Raw genomic sequence first — 12837 nt, 5'->3', positions numbered from 1 at the left:
AAAATTCATATCATTTTATTGGTTCCTCTGACTGATATATTATTATATATGACATCATTAGATTATTAATACTGAATCATCAGTGTTAGAGCAGCATGTTACTGTTGTAGCTGCTGGAGGTGGAGCTAGTTTACACTACTTTATATACAGTTAGCTAGTTTAGTCCAGTGGTTCCCAACCTAGGGGTCGGGGCCCCTCCAAAGGGTCAGCAGATAAATCTGAGGGGTCGTGAGATGATTAATGGGAGAGGAAAGAAGAAAAAACAAAGTTCTGATACACAAATCTGTTTTCAGTTTTTGGACTTTTTCTCTAATCTTTGATTTTTGCTGAAAATCCACAACAGTCTTCTAACTATGTAATTTAGGGTCTTATGTTCATAATAAGTATAATAAGTTCATCTAAAAAGTATTAGAAATTAGCTTCAATCTAAATTGGAGATCTTGTCAGTTTTTGTAAACTTTCCTGATACTGGGTTTGAATTGAGTGTGTTTATGCTCTGACATTTATTACGAAAATTACATAATTAATTCCGCGAACCAATCGTTTTTCACATTCCTGTTTCTTTATACTTGGTTAATCAATAGTTACAAATGAGACTCTCAACTTTGATATCATATACGCGTTTTTACTATTTCAAGCCAAATTTCCAGAGTCTTAAAAATACTGAACATCATGGAGTTTATAATCATCCACCTCAACTACTAAACTCTGATTGGTCGATCCTGCAATTAAATATAAAAATATAAACCTAAAACAGTCGAACTTCAATATGTTTTATATGAGATTTCTTCAGAACCACAACTCAGTGTGAACAAACTTAGATTTTACAACATTATCATATTTTTATAGTTTTATTCCATCGATAATAATTGATCACTTATAACTGGATCATTCTCTCTGATCTCATTTATTTTATAATCTGCTTCAGGTTTAGTACATTTTTGATGTACACAGTTTCGATATTTGTCTGTTCTCAAGCAACAGTCTGTGAGAGAAGTACATTAAACCTGATGGAGGATCAAAGAGGAGGAACGAGTGTGTGTGTGTGTGTGTGTGTGTGTGTGTGTGTGTGTGTGTAGTACGAAGCCGTGTATTCACACCTGTACACCTGGATTTGTAGAGTAGATAAAAAGATTGAGATTAAAGCAGAAGTGACATTTTATTTATATATATATATATATATATATATATATATATGGTTTTTTTATAACAGCCTAGTGTGTGTGTGTGTGTGTGTGTGTGTGTGTGTGTGTGTGTGTGTGTGTGTGTCGATGTGTCATTATTCTAAGTGGTATTTCTGTCTCCCACACAACCTCGACTTCATCATCATACCAACAAGGCTTTCAATGACCCTTTTTGGGATTGCACACACACACACACACACACACACACACACACACACACACACACACACACACACACACACATCAGTGTATTCTTTCAATCCAATAAATCTTTATTGGCATGATATGATCAAGTTTTAAAGACATAAAATCATATTAAACTCTATCTGAAGTCAAATCGAATAAAATCGATTTGTTAGTCAACATCCTCAGTTTCCCCTCTCTCTCTCTCTTTCTCTCTCTCTCTCTCTCTCTCTGCAGGGTGTGGAGGTCACCGTCAACGCCAGCAGTCTGGACGACATCGACGCGTCAGCTATCGGGCAGCGGCTTACCAACGGGACGGCGGTGGTGGCGAGTCCGGTCCTGAGCCGCCTGAAAACCCGGGACGAGGAGCACAAAGACGTGGTACGAACAGAGGACACACACACACACACACACACACACACACACACACACACACACATTTAACTAAGACTACAACAATTTTAAAGGTATAATATGTAATTATTCCGCATCTTAAACCAACTAGACCTATGTTATATATGTTGTTGAGTTGTGTACTTACATTATCTCAAATGTTTCCAACAATTTTCAAACCCAGAGAAATCTGTAATTTAATCAAAGTAACGGACCGTTTCATTTGGTCGCATGTCAATGGCGTCATACCTCCTCTACCAAAGAGTAAACACGCACAAGATGCAGACGGCGGCGCTGTGTTTGTCCGCTACAATGGCGTCTACCAAAGAGTAACTTACACACATACAAGATAATACATCGGTTATAAATTGACTTTTATTCAGTTTTAAGCCACATTTTCATGATAAATTTTAACTATATCTTTTAGCCGGAAGAAGGATTTTAGTCATTGGACGTCTGGATCTTAAGTTATCAGAGAAATAAACTGGACAAACGTTAGCAGCAGCTCGGCTAACAGCCCCTCCAGGAAGTCCGGTGGTCGCCGTACATCGTCAGAGAAACACTGATTTTTTTTAGGTGAAACAGCTTTATTCAGTGTTTTTACCTGTAATCTCCGGGTCCGTTTGTTCTGGAGAGGAGGAGACCTCTGCGGGTAAAAACATCCTGAAGGATGAACACTGGAGTAATCCTATCCCGGTGAAGCTGGTTATTTAACGACGAAGACAACAACTCCCATGATCCCTTGCTACTTCACACCATCATCACGCTCTGTCTGTTGTTATTGTTTTGATTGAGACGCCTAGCGGCTGAAATTACATTTTGTGCGTTTAATGTAAAATCAATACTATTACTAATTACTATTCATATTATCATCGTCATGGCTGCCAGTTTCCTGGTGTGCGGATGTTTGTCAGCAGTAAACAGCTGCCTCTCTCTCTCTCCTCTAATATCTCTGTGACGGTCACATGACCTCCTCTCATATAAGCATCTACCTTCATGTCAAAGCGTTCCTTCTTTATTTCTGTCACCGTGCAGCTGCTGCTCTGATGGATTCATGTTGTGTGATTGTTTCAGCTCCTCTAATACGCCTACTGACACTGTGTCTGCTGCTTTTCCTGACAGCAGCAACCTCAAGTTCTTCTTTTCACTCTCTGGGAACATTTTTTATGAATGAAACAGAGCAGAACAGGCTGCCTTATATGGACATTTTAGGGGGCGTCAAAAGAGATTTAATACAAGTTAAGAGAGTTTGTTGAGCAAAAAGCCCAAAGTGTCCCTACAGTACAGTAAAGTTTCTTTTTCTTCTTCTTCCTCAGACTGTTTACATTGAGTCACTTTTTACATTTATACACTTAAAACAATAATTCCGATTTATTTCAACCTGCTGTTTTGTTTTTTTTTCTCATAAATGTGGTCGTCGTGACTCCTCGTAAACTCTGTTATAGAGATTCTTACAGTTTCCTGAATAAACATCATTTCACATGAATCATTTCAAACGTTTGTCACAGAAATTTATAAAGTTTATTTATACACACACACACACACAAAGATAAAGATGGACACATGTGATCATTAAAACTCTCCCTCCTCTCTCTCTCTCTCCTGGTGCAGGGCACAGTGTACGAGAAGACCAATGCAGAGGTGGAGATGAAGAAGATCAATAGAGAGGAATTCTGGGAGCAAGCCAAGGTAGGTGTTGAATACAAAAAGAAAATGATGATGAAGGGAGGGGAAAAAAAGATGGAGGGAAGAAAGGAAAGAAAGCACAAGTGAGACAAGAAAAGGTTTTAATCCTGCATCACTGACATTAAAGGACCAGTTCCAGCAGTCAGTCCAGTACATCGTGTGTGTCTATAACTTTCAATAGAATATAATAATAATATAATATTATATGTAATATAACAATCAACTCGCAGAGACTTGAAACTTGCTTGTCAATTTGCAGTAAAAACACCCTAAACACTTTTCTTTTAGCCTGAAAGTGACCCAGAATATACAGAAATGGAAATATTTCAACTTTTTAAAATTGTTTTTTGCAGCTGATATACAACATTTGTTGTGCATAGATGGTGTTCTTTGTTAAATTTAACCCATATTTATTTAAAAAAAAAAACTAAAAATCACAATCAATCACATTCATTGAAACCATGAAAGCTGTTATGTTCTGTTTGTTTAACATAGAGCCATAATATAGTTTAATTGTTTGTTTTTTCTCCATAAACAAATAAAGAATATCTTCTCTCTGCTCCCTGAAAGCTTAATGAAGGATTAATCACCTGTTTATTAATATTTATGAATGAAACATAGATTTGTGGTTCAGATATTTGATACTGAAGAGGGGACAGTGAAACGGCGGTGCGTTCAGGTGCTGAAGTGAAGATCTGAAAACAGAGTTTCTCTATTCAGCCGCCTCATAGCTCTGCATTCATAAAGCTGTGATGTTTGCAAACTCAACAGGGCAAACTTTAATCATTTTGAAAGTTATTTTGCTGACCTCAGAACATTGCTATTCAAGCATTTAGAGATATTACAAAAGCTAAAACATGGCTGCATGTTTTTAGAAATGACCACTAAACATGCAAAACAGCTGGTTCGATCCTTTAACGGGTAACTACGGTTTAGTAAAACTGGGGTCTCGTCTACAGTAGTCAGTAGTTAATCAGTTGTGATAGAATTGATGGACTGTGCTCACCACAGCTTTGTGTGGAGGTCAAACTGAAATGTTGGTGATAATCTCTCATCATAAAGGGAAACTGTGTGAACTACAGAAGTTCAAAACTGAAGCAGGAATTGAGAAAGTGAAGTGAGAAGTGAGTAAGATACACAGGAATTGTTTTTTCTGAAGACATAATATAAACAGTAGATCAGAGTGCAACAGTTTCCAGGAAATAATCAATGTTTACCTCCATTCACCAGTTTATTCTCAACAGCCCAGTTAAAAACTTTGAATAGATACAAATGATGTGAGTGTCTGTTATGATTGGAGTTGTTTGGAAGTGAAGAACAAAGCCAAACGTTGTTGTTTCCTTCAGCAAAATAGAAAATGGCGGCAGGCTGCATCACAGCTTCACAAAACACCGTAGATATCAGGTCACACAGCGACATGAATCCATAACTCAATCAACAAGTGTTTTCTGCTTTTTCTGTTTTTTATATAAAATCAATAACAAAGCAAAACATTGTCATTTCGGGCCTCCTTGTATCACATCTGTCTGTGTTTTTTTTTTAATGTTTTCTGCAGCGCGAGGAGGAGTTGAGGAAGGAGGAGGAGAAGAAGAAGGCGGCGGAGGATCGGCAGCGCTTCGAGGAGGAGAGGATGGAGCTGGAGAGGCAAGAGCAGGAGAACCGAGAGAAGAGATACCGCGAGAGGGAGAGGCAGATCGAGGAGCACAGGTGAGCGACAGACGCACCAAGCCATCATCATCATCATCATCATCTAAATAAACATATATGTCAGGACGATTCTTCTCCTAATCTCCTAATCTATTATATCAGGTATTTTCCAGGTCTCAGGTGTGTAAAGTATCATCTAATCTGTGTGTGTGTGTGTGTGTGTGTGTGTGTGGCAACAGGAAGAAGCTGCAGGAGGAGGAAGAGGCCAGAGAGAGGTTGCAGAGTCAGACCGCCATAGTAAGTGTGTAGTTAGCATGCTCGCTAACATTAAAGAGGATATATATATATATATATATATATATATAATGTTACAGTGTCGGATGTTCATATTAAATGTGGTTTCAAATAATGAGGTAACCGTATGTAGAAGTAATCTGTGTGAGCAGCTCAGGCTTCAGACTGCTCTGATCGCTCGGTTTCCGACGTTTTTTTTTCTACTTTCGAGACGAGCTGACGTCAACTTGTGACAGATTTCTTTATATGGTCGTCTGCTCCACAGCGCGCACGGTGCAGGGAGATACTATACAGTCATCTGGCAACAGCAGAGTAAGATTTTACTAGCTACGTTACCTTTGTTATTTCCTGACAGCAGATGTTTTCCACTTCAGTCTGCATTTTAGTGCATTTATGTCACACAATAAACAGGTGATGAGTGTAATATTCACCAAACGGAGACGTTGTCCACGTTCACGTTGTCTAATCTCATATTCTAGATCAGATTCGGGCTCGGATGGATTTGAGAAGTAGACATTTGGAGTAAAAACAGGAAAACTAAGTGAAATCCTGCTACTATAGTTTGTTTAGCGTCTGGAACCAGAGGAAGACGCTAGCTAAGCTAAGCTGACCAATCAGAGCAGAGTGGGCTCATCGGGAGGCGGGGCCTTAAAGAGACAGGAGCTAAAACGGCCTGTTTCAGACAGAGGCTGAACTGAGTATATTTTAAAGTGTTATTTATATTCTTAAATATCTTGAATTTTGTATATATTCTGGGGGTTAATTTGGTTGTTTCTGCCCATCAAAGCATCACTTCCCTTCCCAAAAAAGACCATGTGGACGTCACGCCGTGACACAAAAATTAGGCCAATTTGTTAGACAGCGATTTGAAGAGGGTGATTATACGCTGTGTCTGTGTGTGTGTGTGTGTGTGTGTGTGTGTGTGTGTGTGTGTGTTTGTGGTTTATTTTTACTAGCAGACATAAAACTAATAGGACATCTTGCAATCAGCTGCCTGCTGCGTCTCATCACAGCTGTGATATTTCAGCTAATCTTCTGAACATCCTCAACTCCGTCCTCGTTTTGAGTTCATACACACACACACAGAGGTTGGATTGCCTTGCTCAAGGGACTTTTGGCAGTGTCTGTTGCTCATGAAACAACTTGGCCGCCTACCCAAGTAATCTGGCAGGAAATCATAATCACCCCCCCCCTCCACAAAGGAATCATAATCCTTCAGCAGGACGGATGAGAGTGCCTCGTATGTTTGGAAGGATGAAACAGTTTATTCTGCATTAGTTAAATATGTTTTTGTCACATTTTTTAATAAACATATCAAAAAAAAAATAGTGAAAGAGTCATTCACAACAAGACAGATGCTCAGGAAAGGACACACATGAACTATTCAGTGGATGAGATACAATACTTGTTATTAAAGGATCACAGAGAAAAAGAGTCTGAAAACATCTAAAAACCTCATGAACCGTTCTACAAATTACAAACCAGTGGTGGAAGAAGTATTCAGTTCCTTTACTCAAGTAAAAGTACCAATACTGTACCACAACGTGAAAATAATCTATTACAAGTAAGTCTATTACAAGTCCTGCATGAAAAATCAAGTAAAAGTCCCTCTGACTGATATATTATTATTATTAATAGTGAAGCATCAGTGTTAGAGCAGCATGTTACTGTTGTAGCTGCTGGTTAGTGATCTATGATCCAGATACTGGACTCCTGTGAACTCTGTATTTTAACAAATAATCAAACTTATGTCAAACTTTTGTCGTCAGACCCTTTTTGAAAAGAAAGTCGGGGGTTTAAAAATTGATGTATCTAGTAAGTTGGCAACACTGAGATATTTAATGGAAGAGGACAGAAGAAAAAACATCATTTTTGATTTGTTGGGCCTCAAACAGTTACTAAAAATGAAACCATGTGAGAAGTTTAGATGAGAAATGTCTCTTTGGTGTCTGACACATGTGAAACTTTACAAGGAGACACAACTACACACTGATTTTTTTGTAAGGGGTCACACAGCTTAAAGGTTGGAAACCACTGGTTTAATCTTTAACAACGTGTTGTATTTTATAAGATTATCATATTTTTCTTCATGTCAAATCTTAAATCTGAAAACTAACTGGTGACTAAAGCTGTCAGATAAATGTAGTGAAGTGGAAGTATAAAGTATGATAACATCTGTATGTTATATAGAAACACAGTCTCTGTCGCCCCTCGCTGGCAGCGGCGTGTATTTTTTTTCCTCCCTGGTTCAGGTTTGAATCATTAAATTCATGCTTTGCTTTGCAGCCTCAGTTCTTTATTTATTTATTTTTTTACTCTCTTTTCTTCTTCTTCTTCTCTGCAGGCAGCAGAGGTGAGCATCGAGGATCTCAACCTGGACAAGAAGGAGAGTGAGGTAGAGGTGAGTTCAAACACAAATAATGAATAAAAAACAAAGAAAATAGAAACAGGAGATGAAAGAAAAATATGAGTTCAAAGAGCAAAAAATGTCATCAGATCACACAAACACATTTATAAAAGAGTTGTAAGGAGTACGTGAAGGTGATGCAGAGAGAAGACATAGTTCACTCTTTACTCTTCCTGGAGTCTCTATTAGAATAAAATACATAATCAATTTTTGTACTTAAGCTACACACAGTAAACAACACAGTTACAACAATGCATCCAACATTAAATTACATCCACACTATACATCATCCTATACAAAAACATTAAAATGGAACAATTTAAATTGGATTGACAAGTAATACAAAACAACAAAATCAGTTTATCTAAACACACATATTGAAAAGAAATGAAAAGAAATTAAAGTTATTAAAATTAAAAGAAATATTTCATTTATTTTGCAGGCCTGTCTTTTTTAAACCTTAAACTTTTTACCCAAATCTTTAAAATTAGCCGCCTAACTCACACTCCTGTGAGGCAAAACTGTTTTATTTCATCAATCTGGTCAAGAATATTTAATTTTTTGTCACTCAGGAGGTTATAAAACTGGTTATAAACACACATTTACACTTTAGACAGAAATACGGTTGGAGCAGTTATAACCAGAACAGATGGATGATGAGTTTCTCCAGACGGTTAAATGATATAAATAAAATACTCATTTAGTTTATTGGGAGCAGATTACAACGATTTCAGCAGAGAAAAGAGGTGAATATCTACGTTTAACTCTAAACAAGCTGTCAGAGTAGACAATGAAGCCGTCCACCGTTGTTGTTATTGTTGTTGTGTTTCTTCTTCTTCTTCCTCTTCAGGGTTTTAGTTCAAGAAGACGATGATATGCGAGCGTTTCTACAAAGCTCAGTTTCCCCACATACACACTACAACGCCACCCAGCGTTTTCACATTTACACACTCTGGAGAAGCTCAGTTTTCAGCTGAGAAAAATGCTGTTTTACTTTGGACGGAGGACCAAAACAGAGAGAAAAAGGAGCGTTTGCAAATTTAGCTGACTGAGTGTGGACATGATCTCAATTTTGAATGTATTCCTCAGTGAAGGAACTGAAACTATCCTGCAGGATAAAGCAAAAATGCTTGATTTATTAGCTGTTAGAATATAATCCAGATCGCTGTTCAGTGTTTATTTGTCTGTGTTTGTGTGTTTCCAGGAGGCGAAGGCCATCATCGCTCAGCGGTCAGGAAACCCTCGAGAGTTCTTCAAGCAGAAGGAGAGAGCCATGACCATCAGCGTCGACACCTCGCCCGTCTCCGTCCACAGGAGCGGTAAACACTTTAAAACTCTCTTACAGTTCATTCTCAAACAGAGCTGGAAAAACACTCAACAAAAAGAAACAAAACTGTGAAACTACGAGACATTTAAATAAGAAAACAGACTTAAAGGAGGCAAATGAACTCTAAAGCTGAGGTTTTTAAGTCAACAAGGACTATTTTTCTAGCCAGATAGGTCGTATTTTACCAAACAGTGTTTTCCTTTTACTCCTAAATTCATGCAGATGAAGTTTAGACACAAACAAATCTTTAAAAAGTAAAAACAAACTCACCAAAGCTGCGGAGTGTGAACATGAACAGCATCAGTTTCCTGTTCCTGGTTCAGACAGGGCGATGAAACACCTGAAGGTGAAGAAGGGGAGAGAACGAGGGAAGGCAGCGGGCGGGGGTGCGAGGGTTCATCACATCTGAATCATCAACATAACACCTGTTCAACGCGTCACGCTGCTGCTGCTCCTGTAGAACCAGAACTTAGATAAATAAGACGCATTTTATGAGAAATAATTCATGAATTCAAGAGAAAAGACCCAATAAACATTTAAATCTTCCTATTTTATTTATTTATTTGTTTGTTTATTTAACAGGGACAGTGCACATAGATAAACATAGCTGTAAATGCGCCAGAATTAACCAAGAGGCTATTTTTTTTACCTGTAGTCCCTGGACAGATGTCACAGAGTCACTCTAAAAACAGAATATGAAAATGAGATTGAAATTACAAAGTTACTGAGGTCATTTATAAGCATGCGGAACAATTAATAAAATGAAGAAAAAAGAACATATATAATATTAATAAAAAACATCACTCAGGACATCCTTAAAACATGCAATACAGAGACTCATGATACAAGAAGAAGATATTAATGTTAATAGAAAAGTAGATTGAAGAAGACCTCTAGGGCTGTAGTCTGCTGGTCGACTGGTCGATTAGTTGGTCGATATGCTCTCGTCCGACTAAATTCTCATTGGTCGAATAATCTCCGTGTTATTTTCATAAGGAGAAAAGTGCGACATCAACAGCTTTCCAGGATTAATCCATTATTTCCTGCGGCGGGAGGGACAGACTAACAAATTACCTGTGAAAACAAGGGGGGTGTATTCAAAACACCCCCCTTGTTTTCACAACTTTGAACTCGCCCAACCTAACGGAGACTGCTGGGTCTAACTGTACTCAACGTTTACTGAACGGTTACTGAACGTTTACTGAACGTACCCAACGGTTACTGAATCTGTGTTTCTCCTATAATTATCACAACAAGAACCCCCACCAGACCAAAAAAAATATTTTTTATTATTTGATATCCGAATGAATATCCATTTATTCGGAAATCGACAGCGTTTGGGAGTCTCTGAGCAGCGCTGTTCCGGTACGTGAGTCAACGTCTGTGTCGTTGCCTGGGAAACCACTGGTCGCGTGGCTCCGTTAAGGAGTATGTTTGCGTAGCGAGCGGGGAAGAGCGAGGGGCAGAGAAGTGACGGTGGATGCGAGCGGGGCAGATGAAAAGGTTAGTAGTAAGTTGTCAGTCTGGCAGTAAATGTACAGTACAGACTACAGTGTGTCAGTTAATAAATGTTCCAAAATGCTCCAAAGTTAGCAACAATGGGTTAGCATAACCTGAAGATGCTAAACAGAGAAATACAGAACAGAGAAATGTGTGGCTGCCGAGTTTAATGTGCACTCTGTCCCGTTATTATGTATGATTTTAGTCGACCAAGATTTTCTTTGGTTGACTACAGCCCTAAAGACCACATTGAGCTGCATTGTTAGACACTAACACTAGAACATGCAAAGATGCAAAAAGCATGCACAGTATGTAAAATACATAAATTAGTCTGACACAATAAAAGCAAAACCACAATAAGACATGCAGACAGGTACATGAAGCCAGACTGGCAAGATAGCGACAGGTGACAGTAGACAGCAAGGTGCCACTACGTCTTAGTGCTGACAGAGCTGAGGACTAATTAACCATTTCTTTAAATGAGCTCTAAATGAACTATATGTGTCCAGTTCTCTAATAGTTGCAGGGATGTTTACATTGTTGTATGTTGCTTGTGTGCAGCGTTAATGTTCGTCATGCTTCAAACTGAAATTCATACTCCGAGAGGCGAGGATGTGATTTCCACTGGGGATGGGTGGATCAGGTCCTCCTCACTTTACAAAATTCTATATTTTACATGCCCCAGTTTTACAGTTTCAGTTTGATTTATTCACTAAAATCCCTCTGAACGCTATCGTCTGACTGTTCAGCTGCCAAAATCCAGAAAATCCAAGAGAGAGAGAAATATTGATACACTCATTTTGCGCACACATACACTCATCTGTAAGTATCACCATGCGCTCAACAAGCTTTACAAGCAGCAGAGAGGGCTTTAAAGGGACTTTTTGCCCTGGATTTGGCCTCTCAGGCTACATAAAGGCTGCTCTAAAGTGGGATTTGAATCCACTTAAATCCTGCATGACAAAAAGCAGCCCAAAAGAACAAATTCAGGTTTACCCACAAATTTATGCAACACAGTGTGAGGTCATCTGGCAAAGTGCTGCACTGGAAAATCAGATATATGCAAGTGCACATTCCTGATAGATTACTGTGTAACATGAACGCTGTTCTATGGTCTACAATAAAATAACTGCAGCAGTAGAAAACTTTCCACAGTCTACTCGGTGTCAAATAAACCTTCAGACTTGTGGGTTTGTCACTCTGTGCGGACTTCCTAGATTGTATTTTGTCGTCTTACCGGCTTTCCATCTGCCCGCTAACCGTCTCGTTGGTGGAGGTTGTTGAGCCTGAGATGAAGGTCTGCAGACAGAACTCAGGGCTGAAAAAAGTCCCATCAGTTCCATCTTTTTTGCGGGTTATTTTGGGGTTTTGTACTCTTTATTTTTGGGGCATTTTATGCTTTCATTATAGCAACATAGTATTTGAAAGTAGTATGAAAACACCAGGGACAATGATGGACGTTAATGCAGGACTTCATTGTTCTATATCTGACAAAAAACAGTAGAGATGATCCAAACCCACCAACATTTATTATGTTTTTCGAGGCTCTGAACACAAAAGGACTCACAGTTCTGTTTTGTCTTTTGGGGGATTTATTATTCAGAAACATGATTTCTCTGGTTCAAAGCAACAGAAACAGGAGTTACAGAAGACACCTGAGGATTAAAAAAAAAAAAAAAAGTCCATCAAAACTCCATCAGCGTTTCATTTCTGCCTAACTGCATGCTGTCTACAGTCAGTGTGTTCGAGCCACACTAACCACTTTTGTTTTTCTCTCTCTCTCTCTCTCTCTCTCTTTCTCTTTTTCTTTCTGTCATTTTTCTTTTTCCTTGCGGGGTTTTTATCTTCTTCCACCTCTGCACTCATCGGACCCCACATTTTTGTTCACCATCATTCCTTCTCTCTGAATTCATTTGTTTATTTATTCACTCACTCCACCGTTATTTGTCTTGTTTAATTTCTCCATTTTGTTGCGTTTTGTGGAACGACTTCTTTCTTTTTTTTTCCTCTGCCACCTCTTCTCGTGTCTCTTTCTTCTTCATGGATGGACTCTCTGGCTTTCCCACAATCCTCTCTGCTTCTCACAAAATTTCTTCTGTGTTGACTCTGACTTCTCCTGCCTTCCTTCTGCTCTCCCTTCCTCTCCTGTTTCACGTCTGTCTCGTCTCGTCCATCTTTCTCCCCCCCACCATCTCTCTGTCCTGGTGCGTCGCTTC

General features: G+C 38.8%; 1 protein-coding gene across 2 annotated transcripts in view; it reads left to right on the top strand.

Moving 5' to 3' along the window:
• The window catches only part of dbn1 (drebrin 1), a 130578-nt gene that overhangs the window by 106256 nt on the left and 11485 nt on the right, over window positions 1-12837 (top strand). For both annotated transcript variants that reach the window (XM_042430394.1, XM_042430393.1), the window contains exons 5-10: window positions 1605-1748; window positions 3372-3449; window positions 5002-5153; window positions 5333-5390; window positions 7732-7788; window positions 8999-9113. In XM_042430394.1, the coding sequence (XP_042286328.1) occupies window positions 1605-1748; window positions 3372-3449; window positions 5002-5153; window positions 5333-5390; window positions 7732-7788; window positions 8999-9113 (604 nt within the window). The remainder of the gene's footprint in view (window positions 1-1604; window positions 1749-3371; window positions 3450-5001; window positions 5154-5332; window positions 5391-7731; window positions 7789-8998; window positions 9114-12837) is intronic.

This window comes from Thunnus maccoyii, chromosome 13 (assembly GCF_910596095.1).
Source record: "Thunnus maccoyii chromosome 13, fThuMac1.1, whole genome shotgun sequence".
Lineage (NCBI taxonomy): Eukaryota > Metazoa > Chordata > Actinopteri > Scombriformes > Scombridae > Thunnus > Thunnus maccoyii.
Note: the sequence above shows the minus strand (reverse complement) of the source record. Positions and strands in the feature narration are given on the sequence as shown.